This window comes from Oncorhynchus masou, chromosome 6 (genome assembly GCF_036934945.1).
Source record: "Oncorhynchus masou masou isolate Uvic2021 chromosome 6, UVic_Omas_1.1, whole genome shotgun sequence".
Classification (NCBI taxonomy): domain Eukaryota; kingdom Metazoa; phylum Chordata; class Actinopteri; order Salmoniformes; family Salmonidae; genus Oncorhynchus; species Oncorhynchus masou.
In genome coordinates this window covers 30,985,195-31,004,858 of record NC_088217.1, presented here as the reverse complement: position 1 = coordinate 31,004,858, position 19,664 = coordinate 30,985,195, and the positions used below count along the sequence as shown (strand labels likewise).

General features: G+C 43.8%; 1 protein-coding gene across 1 annotated transcript; it reads right to left on the bottom strand.

The window, feature by feature from the left end:
- Nucleotides 1-496: 496 nt before the first annotated feature.
- Nucleotides 497-13,933, bottom strand: LOC135541889 (exportin-2-like). Its single transcript, XM_064968370.1, has 25 exons — nucleotides 13,827-13,933; nucleotides 12,644-12,734; nucleotides 12,358-12,500; nucleotides 12,140-12,241; nucleotides 11,785-11,930; nucleotides 11,588-11,678; nucleotides 11,327-11,434; nucleotides 11,115-11,207; nucleotides 10,862-11,029; nucleotides 10,640-10,769; nucleotides 10,452-10,517; nucleotides 10,172-10,374; nucleotides 9,980-10,064; nucleotides 9,807-9,868; nucleotides 9,544-9,680; nucleotides 9,364-9,467; nucleotides 9,006-9,103; nucleotides 8,751-8,901; nucleotides 3,500-3,708; nucleotides 3,261-3,358; nucleotides 3,073-3,158; nucleotides 2,801-2,882; nucleotides 2,422-2,568; nucleotides 2,109-2,340; nucleotides 497-1,321 (listed from the first exon to the last, which is right to left on the bottom strand). The coding sequence occupies exons 2-25, from the start codon at nucleotides 12,726-12,728 to the stop codon at nucleotides 1,232-1,234; spliced, it is 2,916 nt and encodes a 971-aa protein (XP_064824442.1). The 5' UTR covers nucleotides 12,729-12,734; nucleotides 13,827-13,933; the 3' UTR covers nucleotides 497-1,231.
- Between the last annotated feature and the right edge of the window lie 5,731 nt (nucleotides 13,934-19,664).

Genomic DNA, 19,664 nt, shown 5'->3' with positions numbered 1-19,664 from the left:
TCCCCATTGGCAAGTCAGGATGTGTTTGAATTCGGGGTCCGGATTCATGGGATAGAAAGGCTACTGTATTGGAGGTGGTTGCACCTCAGTCATATACAGTCAGGACAGAAGATGGGGCTTTGTATTGGTGCAATAGATAGCCTTTTGATGACGCTCAGGACAGGCATACTGCTACTGGACACAGGAAAAAAGAAAGGAGAACAAGTGGGGATGTTTGTGACACCTGGGACTGGGAGTGTGACAGTGGGAATGTTCCTGTGACACCAGTGACTGGGAGTATGACAGATTGGGACAGTACCTCACCCCCAGCGCAGGTCTAGTAGGTGAGCAGCCTCTAGTAAAGATGAAGTTAAGCATATTCCTTGCATAAATCATTTAACTGGTTCAACTGGGAATCATTCAGGCTTTTCAGTCATCCCTCTAAAGCAGACAGTTCATAACGCAGTTTGGACTAAGTCACATTGACAGGAGTTGTCAGTGAAAGTGCTACACAGCACCGGTTTTATACAAGTGCCTCTTTATTCACATCAAAAAAGACAATGCTATGACTAGCTACATGCAGAAAAACATTAAAGGGATACCTCAGGATTTTGTAAATGAGGCCCTTGCTCTACTTCCCCAGAGTAAGTCTACGGGTATCATTGGTTCGCAAAACTACCTTTAAATTTCTTCATACCAACCAGACCAAAAAATGGTATCCACTCGTTCAATCTAACTCCGGGGAAATAGAGATTTTGGCAATGATTTGCTCTAAGTATCCCTTTAAGCATAATGTTTTGGGGCCAATACTTTTTCTAGAATACTGTCAATTCACAATGACCGTCTGTTGTTATAAATGACAAATCGACAAACCAGCAGAAAGTCATATCAAAGCATTATATTCACAAAGCTGAGTGTTTGTAACAGCCTTGCTCAAGTTGCCAACCGCACAGCAAGCCAATTAGGGACTGAGCCACCCCCCCAAAAAATACAAAATATATTCTGGTGCGCTCATTAAAGGTTACATTAAATGTATTTTCTTTTAACACTTAAAATCATAAAAATTCCAATTCATAGATGAAAATGTTGACCCATTGTCCAAGTATCCACCATGAGTAAAGTCAGTCTTCTGTCCACTCAGTCCTGGCGAGTCTGTCCCAGTCCTGGTGTTGCCCATGGGCGACAGTCAGTGCCCAGTCATTGTGCAGTGTCATGGTCTCCATTACGCATCAGAGCGGAAGCTGTCGTGTCTTCACACCAGCTGCACAGATGCAGCCAGGAGGTAACCCTGCAGGTACTGGAGGGCCTCAGCATTCAGGCTGGTGCTCAACATAGAGAGGACCTGCCATTGGGGAGAACAGGAGAGAGTCACTCATCTGTCAACTACTAAAATGTAAGCATCTATATACACTACACAAAATAATAAACTATTTGCAGTCTAAGCATGTATCGCTACAAGCATGGGTTCGAATCTAACCCACGGATCTTTCAGCTCTCACATCTACCTTTCACCTTTAAACATACTAAATAGTTACAAAAATATAACAATAGAACATTCAGTCATTGGCAATCTAGGAGCCAAAATGTTGTACACTAAATGCTTTCCCTGGGGCCGCACATCGTCTATGCTGCACTAGAGAACCTTAGGCGCTCTACGGAGTGTCTGGCTCAGTCGGCTGGGGCTTTACTTTTATAAGTAAGCATTGTCCAAGACATAAAGGACCATAGGACAGGAGCCCATCTCCTGTATCTATAGCGTGAGGCAGCCTGTTGTATAAGCACACCTTTGACAGAACACTAATGTGTCGCAGGGCCTCACCCCCAAAACATATCCTTAATTTTTGTAGCATTTGATATGACTTGACTGGGTATCAAACCCCACACCTTCCAAACCCAGAGCAGACACTAACCACAGGTGGTTTAACTTCTACACCATTCTGTTTTGAACTCTGCTTAAAACTGAACGTCTGACTCATATGAAGCGAGTAGAAGATTGGAGCGCAAGGTGGATGTGTCATCTCTTGTAGTCTTGCTGTATAGATGTTCCTGCTATAGGCAGTGATTTAGCCAAGAGCCCCAATGCCTCTAAACATAGCCCAGTATTCATGCATTTCAATATATAACCTTACCCGCCCAGGACAGGCAGTGGATAGCTTGTGGAGGGACTGCGCTAGCAGGATCTTGGGGTTGCTGACAGCGTCGCCGATGGGGTCGTGCTCCTTCTTCCCAGCAAAGGCCAGCTGGGAGAAAGCCGTCTGATAACTGGCTGTGTCCTCAATGTCAATGAAGTGCTCGTCGTCAGGGATGCTGTCATCCTCTGGCAGCTCAAACAGACCAATCAGGGCCTGGAGCAGGGGGGTCCTAAAGAATAAACAATTTAGCAGACCATTAATTTACTAGAAACACTGAAAAGTGTGATAATACTTCAGGACCGTTTCTCACCAGAGTTTGGTGTACTCTGTGTCCATCATTGCCGGGCACTCAGTGAGGATCTTGATGATGCCCACGGCACAGATCTTCTTCTCCACTGGGCCAGACACCTTCTGCACCTCTGGAATGACTATCTTCTCCAGCACCATGCCAAACATCCTACAAGAGAGAAGACCTTTGCGCATGACTATCAGAATAATTACAGACTATGATTAAACTTCCAGGCTTATCCTTTCACATATGACATGGTTGGCCTTTAAAACCAAAAGGGAGAACTGACTGGTTTGTGTTCAGCGAGCAGATCTGCACACTTAGCTTTAAGGCTACACTAATGAACATATCAATGATGGAAAACATCAAACATGTCAGTCTCATCTGACAAGAGACTTACTTTGGCTGTATGCTGTCAAAGATCTCCTGCAGAGCAATGGCTCCATACTTGACACCATACAGATTGATAAAAACCATGAAACCTATGGAGAAGAGGACCTTTGAAAATGTGCAGCATTGAGGAGAGATCAGAGCCACACTATGAACGTTTTGAAACTAGGCTAATACAACCAGACACTTATGCAAGCATGACAAAGACCAAGAGGATGTGTGTGCAGTATCAATTGTACTTCAAAATAAACAATGTCAACATTAGTTTTAAGCTGTACTCACTCTTGATGAACTTGGTGGTTTTGGAGCTCTGCAGTCTCTGGAAGAGGAGAATGAAGATCTGTTTCCTGTACTGAACAATGGACTCCCTGAGAAAGAGAGAGCAAGACAACTGATACAGCTGCCCTAAAAATTACATACAAAGTCCTTAATTTAGTTATCAGATAGACAGGTGGAGGTGGTCGACTCACGTGGGCATGTGCTCTATGATGCTGTTCATCAGGTAGAAACCTTGGTGGTCATTGGCCTTGGAGGCTATGAGCTTCTGGAAGACTCCTAGCAGACCAGGCTGTACAGGGAGAGCAGTTTAACGGCAGATTATCACAACTAACCAATTGCATACCTCAGTTCAACTAAGACTGGTAGGTTACAGAATATTATGTACAGTATACGTCCTATTACCACCAACATGCCCCCAGATGTTACTCACAATTTTGTCAGCAGCAGAGCTGGCTATGGTGGCAGCCCCCTTCTCCAGGTAGGCCTGAAGCAGGCGCACCAGAGGGGGGATGTTGCCAGTGCGTTCCCAAAGCACGGGCTGCAGCAGGTGGGGGAACAGGGCCATGTAGGAGTTAGGGATGGAGCTGGTGTGGATCTCCAGAAGCAGAGACATCACCTGGAACACGTAGGGCACAAACTCTGCAACAGAAGGGGGGAAAGTTGATGTAAGAAGGTCAATGTGTAGTTTGTCAAGCTTGCATACATCCAGTTCAGAGGATGGCTCCACAAACCCTTCAGAAGGGGTGATGTCAATGCTCATTTTAACCTGGGAGCACCCCACTTCCTGTTGAACAAGGGAGAGCTTGGTTTGTTGTTTTGGAAAGCCCATTGAAAACGTTGTTACTAGCTAGCTACCTTTTTAGTTAGGATACCGAAATACAGTTGGCATCAGTAGCTGGGACCCTTGTGTCCTGATCCTGTTACACTTAGAGAATATCTTATGTCAAGTGTTATTGCAGTGGTGTGGTTGCAGGTTCACCTGGCACATCTAAAGTATTTTCCTTTTGTGGTGTTACTAAGCCACCAAGTGAAATGCTTGATAGTGTATATGTACCCATTTCCAGCGCCGACAGAGATGGCCACCCTGGATCCTTGTTATTCTAAATTCCGCGACGCATATAAGGCCCTCCCAAGCCCTCCTTTCGGAAAAGCTGACTACGACTCCATTTTGTTGCTTCCAGCCTACAGATAAACTAAAACAGGAAGCTCCTGCGCTCAAGTCTGTTCAACCAATCTGATACCACGCTTCAAGATAGCATCGATGACGTGGATTGGCATATGTTCCGCATTGGAGTTGGAGGCGTGCGTGGCCACGCAGTCGTGGGTGAACAGGGAGTACAGGAGAGGGCTCAGAACGCACCCTTGTGGGGCCCCAGTGTTGAGGATCAGCGGGGAGGAGATGTTACCTACCCTCACCACCTGGGGGCGGCCCGTCAGGAAGTCCAGTACCCAGTTGCACAGGGCGGGGTCGAGACCCTGGGTCTCGAGCTTGATGACGAGCTTGGAGGGTACTATGGTGTTGAATGCCGAGCTGTAGTCGATGAACAGCATTCTCACATAGGTATTCCTCTTGTCCAGATGGGTTAGGGCAGTGTGGTTGAGATTGCATCGTCTGTGGACCTATTTGGGCGGTAAGCAAATTGGAGTGGGTCTAGGGTGTCAGGTAGGGTGGAGGTGATATGGTCCTTGACTAGTCTCTCAAAGCACTTCATGATGACGGAAGTGAGTGCTACGGGGCGGTAGTCGTTTAGCTCAGTTACCTTAGCTTTCTTGGGAACAGGAACAATGGTGGCCCTCTTGAAGCATGTGGGAACAGCAGACTGGTATATGGATTGATTGAATATGTCCGTAAACACACCAGCCAGCTGGTCTGCGCATGCTCTGAGGGCGCGGCTGGGGATGCCGTCTGGGCCTGCAGCCTTGCGAGGGTTAACACGATTAAATGTTTTACTCACCTCGGCTGCAGTGAAGGAGAGACCGCATGTTTCCGTTGCAGGCCGTATGTTTCCGTTGCAGGCCGTGTCAGTGGCACTGTATTGTCCTCAAAGCGGGCAAAAAAGTTATTTAGTCTGCCTGGGAGCAAGACATCCTGGTCCGTGACTGGGCTGGATTTCTTCCTGTAGTCCGTGATTGACTGTAGACCCTGCCACATGCCTCGTGTCTGAGCCGTTGAATTGAGATTCTACTTTGTCTCTGTACTGACGCTTAGCTTGTTTGATAGCCTTGCGGAGGGAATAGCTGCACTGTTTGTATTCAGTCATGTTACCAGACACCTTGCCCTGATTGAAAGCAGTGGTTCGCGCTTTCAGTTTCACGCGAATGCTGCCATCAATCCACGGTTTCTGGTTAGGGAATGTTTTAATCTTTGCTATGGGAACAACATCAACGCACGTTCTAATGAACTCGCACACCGAATCAGCGTATTCGTCAATGTTGTTATCTGACGCAATACGAAACATGTCCCAGTCCACGTGATGGAAGCAGTCTTGGAGTGTGGAGTCAGCTTGGTCGGACCAGCATTGGACAGACCTCAGCGTGGGAGCTTCTCGTTTTAGTTTTTGTCTGTAGGCAGGTATCAGCAAAATGGAGTCGTGGTCAGCTTTTCCGAAAGGGGGGCGGGGCAGGGCCTTATATGTGTCGCGGAAGTTAGAGTAACAGTGATCCAAGGTTTTTCCACCCCTGGTTCATCCCTTTACACTTGTGTGTATAAGGTAGTAGTTGTGGAATTGTTAGGTTACTCGTTGGTTATTACTGCATTGTCGGAACTTAACATTAGTCATTGGGTACATCATACAAAAAACAGAAATCTTAAATAGGCACTTAATTCATGTTCAAATTCACAACGTAACATACATGCATTTCATCATTCAGTCCTTTAGGAAATAATGTCTGGAGGGTGAAAATCCCAAAACATTCCCTTTTACTCAGTATTATTGATATCACCTCCCCAGTCTGAAATCGTAACTTTCAAAGCCACAAATCTAAAAAAAAAAAAAAAAAAAAGTAGAAATATCATGCTTCAGGTCATTGAAATGTACTGCGACTGGATAATCCCTGTCGTTTCTCCTGAACGAACTTGTTCACTAATTCTCTGTTGAGAACGAGAGGTTTTTCCAACATAGCAGAGCCCACATGGACATTTAATAATATAGGTGGAACACGTAATGTCATTTATTTGGAACAGTTTTCCTGTGTGTGGGTGGCAGAAATATTCACACTTCATCATATTGTTGCACTGTGCGCATCCTCTGCATTTATAGCTACCATTTGGTAGAGGGCGTAAAAGGGCTTGGCTGATATTCTTTTGTGGCTGGCAGTTGGCATGAACCAATTTATCGCGTAAACATTGAAGCCCCCCCACATGGGGAATGCTGGTATATAGACTCTCGACATCTAATGTGACCAAAGTACAGTCTTCTTTTAAACCCGTTATTGGTGAGATCTTGTTTATGAAGTCTATAGAGCAGAGTCTTTTACATATGATTGCACATGAGTTTTAATAAAAGTCTACAAAGTTCGACAATGGCTCTAGCATTGAGCCTATTCCTGCAACCACTGGTCTGCCTGGATAGTTGCCTTGTGTTTTAGGTTTGTGTAATTTCAGCAAAATGTACAAGCATGGACGTATGGCACATTTGCAACAAAGATATTCAGATGTTGAGATGGTGTTTTTCATATGATGTACCCAACGACTAATGTAAACTTGCCATGTCCTCATTGTGATTTTACAGACGTGTTTCATACGTCTTATTTATACACTTTCGGAATATTTATGAAATGCATATTGATATATTTGGGAGAACTCATTTGTTTTCCCCTTTGCCTTCAACCCCATTAAAATGTGTAGAATTTTAAGAAATCCACAGAAGCTCTGACGAAGGCCGAAACATAAGCTTATTAAATACTATCAAGAGCAGTGTGCGGTTTCCTTTTTTCCTTCATCTTGTTCAATTGTTGCCATGCACCTGCAAATAAGATTACTCAGATGTGCGAGTGCATTTTGAACTTTGAAAGAGACGTGGCAAAAGTGGCTATTAATTCCGACTACACAATTTCAAATGATTTGACTAAAAGCAGCAAAAATAAACTGTATTATAGCCAAGATCAATGATAAAGAATGATGGGGTGGGGGGGACTTTAAATTATGGACTGAAAGACAAATTCAACTTCCATCTTTCATTGAATCAGATGGCTTTTTCATCACAAAACCTTTTGATATTGACAATTTGAAGGATTATTTCACTGGCAAAGTAGACAAGATGTAGGCAGGAAATGCCAACAATGGAACAATGACTCATCATACTCATGCATTTTATTTAAAGAAAAGCATTGTAAGTTCGAATTTTGTCAATGTAGTGTGGGAGAGGTGGTACCGAGGACGGTAGCTGACTACAGCCACTTACCTGTCATAATTTTAATCTGAGCCAAGAGGAAAGTGTTTGTCCTCAGGCCTGGAGGGAAGCCAAAATAATTTAGCTAACCAAGAGGGGCAAAGCGGCCTTACCTGGTTCTAAGAGCAGACCTGCCAACTCTTAGTAAACTGTAGAAAAAAAAAAATGTAGTTTGACCAAATACAATGCTATTTCTCTGCAAACAAAATAACGGACTTTGAGCATGCTTATAGAGAAGGGCACTCAACATGTACTGCACTGACACAAATGACTGATGATTGGTTGAAAGAAATTGATAGCTGTACGGTTAAATTTTAATGCAGCCTTTGATATTATTGACCATAAAAGGTAGAGAAAAGTATGCGTTATGGCTTTTTAACCACTGCTCTGAATCCACAATATGGCAATCTATCGAAAGAACTGAGGGTTTTATTTAATTGAAGCTTCTCTTATGTCAAACATGTAAAGTGTGGTGTACCGTAGGGCAGTTCTCTAGACCCTGTACTCTTTTCTATTTTTTTACCAATGACCTGCGGCTGGCATTAAAAGAAGGCATGTGTGTCCATGTATTCTGATGAGTCAACCATAGCTAATGAAGTCACTGAAACCCTCAGAGTTGCAGTGTTCTCAAATGAGTGGCCAGAAATAAGCTGGTCCTGAACATCTAAAACTAAGAGCATTGTATTTGGTACAAATCATTCCTAAGTTCTAGACCTCAGCTGTATCTGGTAATGAATGGTATGGCTGTTGAACAAAATGTTAAGACAAAATGACTTGGTGTTACCTTAGATTGTAAACTGTCATGGTCAAAACATATAGATTCAATGGTTGTAAAGTTGGGGAGAGGCCTGTCTGTAATAGAGACGCTCTGCTTTTTTGACACCACACTCTACAAAGCAAGTCCTGCAGGCTCTAGTTTTATCTTATCTTGATTATTGTCCAGTCATATGGTCAAGTGCTGCAAAGAGACTTAATTACCAAACCTGGATTGAAAAAAACAAATAAAAGCAACACCCCAAGGCACAACGCCTCACCCAAATGTGTGAATGTACTGAGATGTGTACCTGATCGATGCAAACACGTTAATGTTTTTAAATGTACAACAAGTATTTTTTTGTTATGTGTCGAACCCCAATAAGACTAGCTATCGCCATTGTCGTCGGCTAATGGGGATCCCAATAAATAAAAATAATTGACCTTCCACTCACTTTCCTAGGCCTGTCCTAAGATGCGCAATCTTATGCTTAACATGGACTGCTGTAACTTGCATTCTAAGGTAAAGCCACATACCCTGTACGTCATTCTGTAGGATCTCAGTGAAGACTGGGAAGAGGGCCTCCTCAAAGCTGCCCACAGTGGTAGGGTTGGCCTTGCAGGTGATCCGGATAGACAGGCACAGGGACTCAAACAGGTAGTGGTTAAAGTGAGGCTTGCTGGGGTTCTGAAAGAAACACATGATACCGGTATATACAGCTGCCACTTGGACACAATGTAAGTCAGCTCATGTGTGTATGCATCTACCGCACAGACAAGGGTGTGACCTACCTTGCTAACTAGGAGGAGCTTGTGAGTGAGCTGGCCAATCAGTGTGGGGATGTAAGGAACAATGGTCTCCTGCAGGAGGGAAAAGCTGCGCATGATGGCTGGAAGAGAACAAAAGAGATGTCAGGGTAGAAAACAAGGATCGCATACTCTAAAATAAAATACAAATATTTTTTTAAACCATTGCCCACAAAAGCTTAAGTAGTAACATGAGGTTGTCCGCAACCTCATGTCACCACAAAAGGATAGTTATCCTAGGATAGATAATAATCATCCTAGCCGCAAAAAGATAAATAGCTTTAATGATATGTCTAACTAAGTTAAGTTATTAGCAGAGCAGTTAACACTCAAACTCCCGTACCTTTCATGATATATTCGTTCTCTGATGAGCCAGGCAGAGCCAGGGCTTTGAACAGGTTGTTGAGCAGCTGTTCCGTGAAGGGGGCCATCTCTGTAGGAGTGATACTGAAACACATTGTGTAGTGTTGGATAAGATTAAGATAATCAACTATAGACTTAACGTAGCTGGGTAACTACTCACAGTGTGGAGTTGTTGGGGCCCCTCATGGTAAAGAGTCTCTCCAGGGCGTGGGCAGCGTAGGTGTGCTCCACTGTGCTCTCCGCCTGTAGGTGGGCCACCAGCAGAGGGACAGCCTGCAGCAGCTGCTCTTTGGGCAACTGGAAGACAAGAGGGGACAAAGGAGGACTGGATATTCACAGGCCCCTCAAAGTGTTGATTTCAACCTTTAAGTAGGCTGAACTTATGACAGTGAATTTTCAGAGGAGAAAAAAACAGAAACAAACCTGACTCCTGAAGATCATGACGTATTTGATGGCATCAGCCTTCAACACTGGAAACTCATTGACTAGAATAGAACAGAGTAAAAGCATGTTTGATAAAAATTCAGATAAAGCAATCCACAGCTGTGACAATGAATTCATTAATCATTTGTTTATCCGTTCAACTTTATATGTACCGTTTTGGGAATTGAGGTCTGTGAGAATGTGGTTCACAAAGAATTCTGTGAGGTTCACCAACTCGTTAGCCTGGGTGATACCATGCTTAAAAAGATACATATTTTACATTACTCAATGTCTACTGCAATCATGTTTATAACCCAGCAATGTTACACAAACACACCCAAATACAAGAGGAATTATAACCATACCTTCGCTGTCTGGGCTTTAGAGGCCAGAGATGTGACCAGGTAGATGGCAGCGTCTTTGTGCTTCCAGTTCACCACTGGGTTCTTGGCATACTCCCCCAGCATGGAGTTCACATAGCCAGAGAAGATGGCTGTGACCGGGCCCTCAAAGAACTTACACAGGCCTCTCACTAAGTCACAGGCAGCCCTGCGCCGAGTGTCTATGTCTGTAGGGAGGAGACAGAACAGAGGGGTCAACAACCATATGCTTAAACAATACTCCAGCTCATTTTTGGGTTATTACCTGATCCTTCAAGATCTCTTCGGATGTATTCTTCAGAGTTATCCTCAAAGGCCTCCTCATCAGCACCTGGAAACCAAAGAAATCTATGCATCTGTACCAGAGACCATTATGCAGATATCTGCCATTAAAGTACATTGGCATGTATTAAATACCCATTCATGCCCAAGACACTTCCAGTCTCAACTCACTTCTGAACTCCATGTTGGGCACAATGACCTTCTCACAGATACTGGTGAGTGTGTTCTGGTCCTCAAACAGATGCTTGTAGTGGGGCCTTTCACACACAGATGCCAGGAACTGAATAGCATTGCTCACAAGCTATATCACAAAACAAAAAGGAGTAAATGTATTAGCAGGTGGTCCACATGATCTATTGATAAGGTACATGAATGTATCATCAGCAGCCTCACCAGGTCGTACTTGACCTCCTGGCCAGCGGAGACCAGCAGGTTCCAGATAGCAGTGACAAAGCGAGGCAGGTAAGGCTGGAACTCTTCATCGTACTTCTGGGCGTAAAGAGCAGCGTTGTCACAGATCTGAGATTTGAGCAGCTCCAGAAGACCTGCCTCCTCTTCATCCTGTTGGGTGAAAAAGACAAGGTTATCAAAGATTGAATCAACTGATGTAGTAACTTGAACATTTTACAAGTGAAAGTCCACTCACATCAGTTTGTAGTAGCTTGTTATCCAAGGTCAACAAGTTATGGAAATTAGACATCCAGGTCTCCATGTTGTCCTCAAAAAACTCAGGAAGGTCCTGTGAAGGCAGTGAAAGTTGGAAGAATGAGATTACTTTTACTCCAGTGAAAAGAAGCACATGATAATTCAGCAACATGCAGCATGTCCTTGTGGTCATAAAGCAGATAAGAGACACACCTGGAAGTTGAGACTGTAGAAGAGTTTTGAAATCAGAGTAAGGGACGAGAAGAGGATCTTCAAAGCGTTGATGTCTGTCGCATGGGTCTGACACAGCTCAATGGTGGCCTGAGAAACAATATACATGAATAACAGAATGACTTCCCATGTCTGAATAATTCAGGTCCTACAAACTAAAAGCAGGCGATACCAAGTTCATGAACTGTTGTTGTTACTTGAAATATATTGAAATTGTTAGGGTTGATTAACTCTGTAAACAACCTTGAAGAGTTCAGTCAGTGGACTCGCAAACGTGTCCAACACCAGTTTAATCTCCAGCCACAGCTCATTCGACTTAAACTCGTGACGATACCTGGAAAACAGAAGATCAGTGTAAACATCTTTAAAAACTAACCAAAGACATAATTCACTATTACACCTATCATTAGAGGACCACATTCATGCCCATGGTGATTAACCTCTTGAAAAGTGAGTGTGCGGTCCGGAGCACTCCGTTAATGATGTGGAAGTCTCCGCTCTGGAAGCGGGTCACCATCTCTGTCAAGAGGTCCGGCCACTTCATAGGGAAGTCCTCTCTGCCGATGATGCTGATGGCATCACTCAACTGCAGAAGAACAGTAAACACTAGAGTAAAACTAATACATATGGAAATGGCACTTTTTATTGCATAAAAGGATTATCCTAAAGGATTGTGAACTCATGTAGATGGATTCCAAGAACCTCTGATTAAAGTAATTCAAACCAGCACCAGCTCACTGACTTTATGTACAATAGATTGACAGGTAACAGGTCTTGCCTCTTGTGCAGACATACCTGTTTCTGAATCTGTTCAGGGCTGCTCAACATCAAATGTACAATGTTGGCCTTGATAGTGGTTCGGTCGGGATCTGAGATTTTGTTTGGTTCATCTTCAATCTGAAAGCGATATTAGGATACAAAGTAAGACTTGTCATGCCAACGTTGGGCCAACAATACTTGCACAACTCATAACACTTCGATTTGTTCCAATATTTAGGCAACCACTAACTTACTATGCGCCAGTTTCTCTTGATGTAGTTTTTAAAGGTGACAGCTGCACACACCCGGATCACGTTGTCTTGAGATTTCTCCAATAATGTAAGCAGCAATATTGGGTAGTTCTGGTTCCCTTCAACTGACTCAAGAAACTTCTCAGCTGGAAGAAATGAGGGAAATAAGAATATTCCAGTCAAGCAACGGGAAATTGTACATAATTCACAAAGTATGCATGTTCATACCATGACTGATCAGTGCATGGGTGTTTTAAATGAACATGCATTCTACTCTGAGCTCCCATACCTGGACGTCTGACTGATTGATCCGGGTCCAGAGTTTTGCGCATAAATTCTGTGAGTGTCTGAAGGTTTCCATCATTCAGCTCCATGGTGCCCTAGAAAGAAAGTCAGTCATTACATTAGACATAGTGATGGTCTCAACTAGATGACTATTAGCTGATAAGACAACTTTTTATTTAGTCACATTCACGGGGTCGCAGATTTAGTTGCAGTGTACAGGTAAATATCTAAATGCCTAGCTCCAACAGTGCAGGTGTGAATGATTGTCTTAACTACAGGTTAGACAAACAAAACGATTGAGGTGCTTATTGTGATTCAATGGCGTCTCCAGCTACCCACTTTCTAATCATGCGCAGTAACTTCACACCTACCCACTAATATTTCACTGAATGACGACCGCACCTGAAGGCATAGATAGTCAAATTGATTGGCTGAATACAACTAAGTCAAGCAAGCTAGCCTTGCATCATCTTTGTGCTCCAATGGAATTCGTTATTTTCCAGAGGTCAGAAACTTTATCCAATCACAGTAAATTTGGGGCGGGACTTGGAGGCTGCAGTTACTCACGAGCTAGCAATTTTAGCACTGTACTCTGGCATGGTGCTCATTCAACAATACTTACGTTTCACTAGTTTAGAACTGTAGGATAAAAGCATATCCAACACTAGTTTCAAGAATATAAACGTAGCTACCGAATGACTGAGCATGTTAGCTAGCTAAGTTACTTAGCTAACTAATAACAGGCTAAAAACTTGCCATGGCTGTCTGGTAGGCCAGCAGTACTAGCAAAAATAGCCTAAATGACAGCCATAACCATGGCTAACTTAGAACGTCTTCTTGCGCGCTAGTATCTGATGCGCGTGTTACATTTGGGCGAATTAGTTAACGTTAGCTAGTTCTGAAATAATTTCCTGTAAAAAAAACTGCCTATTCTGTAGTGTCCTCGCAAAGCAGTGGCACTAACCCATAATGCGTGGTATAGTACTATCTGTGAATGAATATTCTGCAAGTAACTAGCTAGCCATTTACCTAGCTTGCTAATGCTAGTTACTTAACTTCTTACCAAGCTAAATTATCCACGATGGAAAAATTAGAAATGGCTACGGCAGTTTTATATCTCTACAAACTAGCCAACAATGTATATGTGTAATTTGATAGAGCGATGAGATTGCAAAGAGATCTCATACCTTCTCTTGCTTTTGTCTCAGCCGGCGTCTGTGCCGTTATTCGCTGCTGCCGGACGAAATGGCTTTCAAAAATCTTAAACCACTGGGCGGTCTGTGCACTGGGCGTGCGCAAACAAGTTTGGTAAACCACGCTGGACAAGCCCCTGCGCACTTGATTGATTGCGCACAATTATTGCACAATTATTGATTGATCAAGTATGTTCACCTAGTCATTGGGATTGTTCATCGTGCCTGATCGACAAATCACCTTCCATCATAAATAACTAGCCTACTCATCATTTGTAGAGCAGTCGGTCAGTGACAATTTACCAAAGATACATTACGGTTTTGGTCCTCATAGTCAGGTCATGGAAGACTGCAAGGCTGCATTTAGACAGGCAGCTGAATTGGGATCTTATCTCACTAATTGGTATTTTGGCCAGTCACATCAGATCTTTTCAGCATTGATCTGATTGGTTCAAAGACCAATTAGAGAAAAAATATCAGAATTGGTTAAACCAGCCAAATAGAACAACTTAAAGAAAAAACAATGTATGTTGATTCCCCTTCTCTTTTCTTGTCTGGTGCAGTCACCAGACTCAGTGGATTCCCACTCCCCACTAGAATGTTCCATATTGTAGTACACAGCCACTAAATTAGCAGTCAAGAACAAGTCCCTTCTCTGCATTTTTTATGAAAAAGTTTATCCATCACAGAAACATTAAATACAATAATGCACTTGTTAGAACAATTAAAATGCAAACACAAAACAGCTTGAACAGAGTAAGCAAGCTAATTTAACCATTCTACAAACGAATGCCCACATTTAACGTAACATAACAAAACAACATTTACACATTTTCAAATGAGCCTAAACCCATTTCCTGTCTGACAGTGTAGGGAGCAGTGGCTCAGATATCCTACTGGTTGTTCGTCTGGCGGATGTTCAGTGTGTCACACATTATCAGGTCTTGCAGCACCACAGTGAGTCTGCCATTGTGGAATGAGCGCCCTTGCTCTTCAGCCAATGGGACGGCAGCCGGCTCTCCTGCTCCTTGGTAATTCGCACATCTTTCTTTCGAGCTGCTGAAACATTCCCACATACACAACACAACACATACATACACAAGGTTATTAGGAAATAGTACATTTATTTTTATTTAACTCGGCAAGTCAGTTAAGAACAAATACTTATTTACAATGATGGCCTACCAAAAGGCCTAAGGGAACAGGGGCCTGGGATTAATAAAAACAATATAGGAAAAAACACAAATCACAACAAGAGAGACAACACTACATAAAGAGAAACCTAAGACAACAACATAAGGCAGCATCACATGACAACACAGCATGGTAGAAACACAACATGGTACAAATATTATTGGGCAAAGTCTACAGCACAAAGGTCAAGAAGGTAGAGACAACAATACATTATACAAAGCAGCCACAACTCAGTAAGCGTGTCCATGATTGAGTCTTTGAATGAAGAGATTGAGATAGTTTGAGTGCTTGTTGCAGCTCGTTCCAGTCACTATCTGCAGCAAACTGAGAAGAGGAGAGACCCAATGATGTGTGTGCTTTGGGGACCTTGAACAGAATGTGACTGGCAGAATGGGTGTTGTATGTGGAGAATGAGGGCTGCAGTAGATATCTCAGAGAGAGGGGGTGAGGCCTAAGAGGGTTTTATAAATAAGCATCAACCAGTGGGCCTTGCGACGGGTTTACAGAGATGACCAGCTTACAGAGGAGTATAGAGTGCAGTGATGTATCCTATAAGGAGCATTGGTGGCAAATCTGATGGCTGAATGGTGAAGAACATCTCGCCCCTCGAGAGCACCCTTACCTGCCGAGTTATAAATTACGTCTCCATAATCTAGCATGGTGGGGTGAAAGAGGAGCAATTACAATAGAGGAAACCAAGTCTAGATTTAACTTTAGCCTACAGCGTTGATATGTGCTGAGAGAAGGACAGTGCACCGTCTAGCCATACTCCCAAGTACTTGTATGTGGTACAAGTACCTCAAGCTCTAAACCCTCAGAGGTAGTAATAACCCCTGTTGGAAGAGGAGCATTCTTCTTACCAAACCACATGACCTTTGTTTTGGAGGTGTTCAGAACAAGGTCAAGGGTAGAGAAAGCACATACTGTACACACACAGATGTGTAGATGACCTGGATTCCGTAGGCTCCAGGAGCACCCGTGTTGACACCGGCAGTGAAGGTATTAACATAAACAGTCAGAGTGCACCAGGACACAGCTGTCCAATAGGGACTGGCTGCAACAGACGCCTTAAGCCACAGACGCTGTGAGACATACGAGCTAAGACAGGATGTTGAATGGTGCCAGAGAGGATTGTGGGTAACCGCAACCAACAGCACAGGTGGTGAAAATACATTAAGAATGATAAAAAAAGATACTAGTTAGCTAGTGTGTACTACCTAGCTAGTGTGTAATAGCTAGCTGCAAAAGCAAGTGGTTAACATAACCCTGTGGACCAGAGCTAGTGCACCGAATGGTACACTACACGACCAAAAGTAATTGGACACCTCATTCCAAAATCATGGGCATTAATATAGAGTTGGTTTTCCCTTTGCTGCTGTAACAGCCCCCACTCTTCTGGGAAGGCTATCCACTAAATGTTGGAACACTGCTGCGGGGACTTGCTTCCATTCAGCCACAAGACCAATAGTGAGGTCGGGCACTGATGTTGGACGATTAGGTCTGGCTCGCAGTCGGCGTTGGATGGGGTCGAGGTCAGGAATCTGTGCAGGCCAGTCAAGTTCTGCCACACAGATCTTAACAAACCATTTCTGTATGGACCTCACTTTGTACACGTGGGCACGGTCATGCTGATACAGGAAAGAGCCTTCCCCAAACTGTTCCCATAAAGTTGGAAACACAGAATCGTCTAGAATGTCATTGTATGCTGTCGTGTTAATATTTCCCTTCACTGGAACTAAGGGGCCTAGCCAGAACCATGAAAAAACATTATCCCTCCTCCACCAAACATTACAGTTGACACAATGCATTCAGGCAGTTAGCGTTCTCCTGGCATCCATCTGCCAGATGGTGAGGCGTGATTTATCACTCCAGGGAATGTGTTTCCGCTGCTCCAGAGTCCAATGGCGGCCAGCTTTACACCACTTCTGCCAACGCTTGGCATTGCGCATGGTGATCTTAGGCTGCAGTCCCGTTCTGTGAGCTTGTGTGGCCTACCACTTCACGGCTGTGCCAATGTTGCTCCTAGATGTTTCCACTTCACAATAACAGCACTTACAGTTGAGTGGGGCAGCTTTAGCAGGGCAGAAATGTGATGAACTGACTTGTTGGAAAGGTGGCATCCTATGACGGTGCCACGTTGAAAGTCACTGAGCTCTTCAGTAAGGCCATTCCACTGCCAATGTTTGTCTATGACAATTGCATGGCTGTGTGCTCGATTTATCCACCTGTCAACAACAGGTGTGGCCGAAATAGCCGAATCCACTAATTTGAAGGGATGTCCACATACACGATACAGCTGTGGCCAAAAGTTTTGAGAATGACACAAATATTAATTTTCAAAGTCTGCTGCCTCAGTGTCTTTAGATATTTTTGTCAGATGTTACTATGGAATACTGAAGTATAATTACAAGCATTTCATAAGTGTCAAAAGCTTTTATTGATAATTAAATGAAGTTGATGCAGAGTCAATATTTGCAGTGTTGACCCTTCTTTTTCAAGACCTCTGCAATCCACCCTGGCATGCTGTCAATTAACTTTTGGGCCAGATCCTGACTGATGGCAGCCCATTCTTGCATAATCAATGCTTGGAGTTTGTCAGAATTTGTGAGTTTTTGTTTGTCCACCCGCCTCTTGAGGATTGACCACAACTTTTCAATGGGATTAAGGTCTGGGGAGTTTCCTGGCCATATCAATGTTTTGTTCCCCGAGCCACTTAGTTATCACTTTTGCCTTATGGTAAGGTTCTCCATCATGCTGGAAAAGGCATTGTTCGTCACCAAACTGTTCCTGGATGGTTGGGAGAAGTTGCTCTCGGAGGATGTGTTGGTACCATTCTTTATTCATGGCTGTGATTTGGCAAAATTGGGAGTGAGCCCACTCCCTTGGCTGAGAAGCAACCCCACACATGAATGGTCTCAGGATGCTTAACTGTTGGCATGACACAGAACTGATGGTAGCGCTCACCTTGTCTTCTCCGGACAAGCTTTTTTCCAGATGCCCCAAACAATCGGAAAGGGGATTCATAAGAGAAAATGACTTTACCCCAGTCCTCAGCAGTCCAATCCCTGTACCTTTTGCAGAATATCAGTCTGTCCCTGATGTTTTTCCTGGAGAGAAGTGGCTTCTTTGCGGCCCTTCTTGACACCAGGCCATCCTCCAAAAGTCTTTGCCTCACTGTGTGTGCAGATACACTCACACCTGCCTGCTGCCATTCCTGAGCAAGCTCTGTACTGGTGGTGCCCCGATCCCGCAGCTGAACCAACTTTAGGAGATGGTCCTGGCGCTTGCTGGAATTTCTTGGGCGCCCTGAAGCCTTCTTCACAACAATTGAACTGCTCTCCTTGAAGTTCTTGATGATCCGATAAATGGTTGATTTAGGTGCAATCTTACTGGCAGCAATATCCTTGCCTGTGAAGCCCTTTCTGTGCAAAGCAATGATGATGGCACATGTTTCCTTGCAGGTAACCATGATTGACATAGGAAGAACAAGGATTCCAAGCACCACCCTCCTTTTGAAGCTTCCAGTTTGTTATTCGAACCTAATCAGCATGACAGAGTGATCTCCAGCCTTGTCCTCGTCAACACTCACACCTGTGTTAACGAGAGAATCACTGACATGATGTCAGCTGGTCCTTTTGTGACAGGGCTGAAATGCAGTGGAAATGTTTTTTGGGGATTCAGTTAATTTGCATGGAAAATAGGAACTTTGCAATTAATTGCAATTCATCTGATCACTCTTCATAAGATTCTGAAGTATATGCAAATTGCCATCATACAAACTGAGGCAGCAGACTTTGTGAAAATTAATATTTGTGTCATTCTCAAAACTTTTGGCCACGACTGTATATACAAAAGTATGTGCGAAGCACAATGACGCCCTGGAACAAAGCTACTGGCTCATGCTATACACAAGACCAAAAAACGTCTACATGTTGTGAACTCACATACCATTTGAGAAGCAAAAATACCATCTGAGACGCATGAGCTTCACATGCAGCATCAGCACGCACAATCTGCAGCTGGATGCTTCTCCAGCTGGCCATCTTGGATTGTGTTGTCAAATACTGACTTTACTACTGCACATTTAATATAGAGAAAGACCAATATACACAAGACCAAATATAGAGAAAGACCAATCAGCAACAATCTACATTGAATGTTCAGGTACTTCAGAGAACTGTGTTTCCATAAACATTGTATTTCCAGTGTTACAATATAATTTAGCAATGCATTACCCTGTTGATGAATCCCTCAGCGACTGAGCATCAGGCTGTGTGAACGGCTGTTGACTGGTTAGTCACTACAGGACCTCAGCTTATGTTACAGGTAGCCACTCTAGTGAGTTAGAGTGGTAGACAGAAAGCAACTGCAGGGGCATGGCATGGAGGGAGGCTGTGAAAGTGCTCTTACCCAGGTATGGCATGCCAAGGACCTGGAGATACCTGGCATCAGGTGATGATGGAGCAAGAAAGGCAACCTCATGCCAGTCATACTAAACATGCCGTCAACTAGGCCCTGCAGCAGCATGTACCCATCATGCCTTTGGGAAGGAGGAGGGTATCGCAACACAACAGATATGTGCATCAGTGGTAGGGTTGCAAAGGGTCAGAAACCTTCCGGTAAAGTTATGCCCTGGAA

Coding starts and splice junctions, on each gene's coding strand:
- LOC135541889 (XM_064968370.1), bottom strand. CDS start 12,728: ATGGAGCTGAATGATGGAAACCTTCAGACACTCACAGAATTTATGCGC. Junction 12,501..12,643: donor TCAATCAGTCAGACGTCCAG/GTATGGGAGCTC, acceptor CATTTCTTCCAG/CTGAGAAGTTTCTTGAGTCA. Junction 9,869..9,979: donor AGACCTCAATTCCCAAAACG/GTACATATAAAG, acceptor GTTCTATTCTAG/TCAATGAGTTTCCAGTGTTG.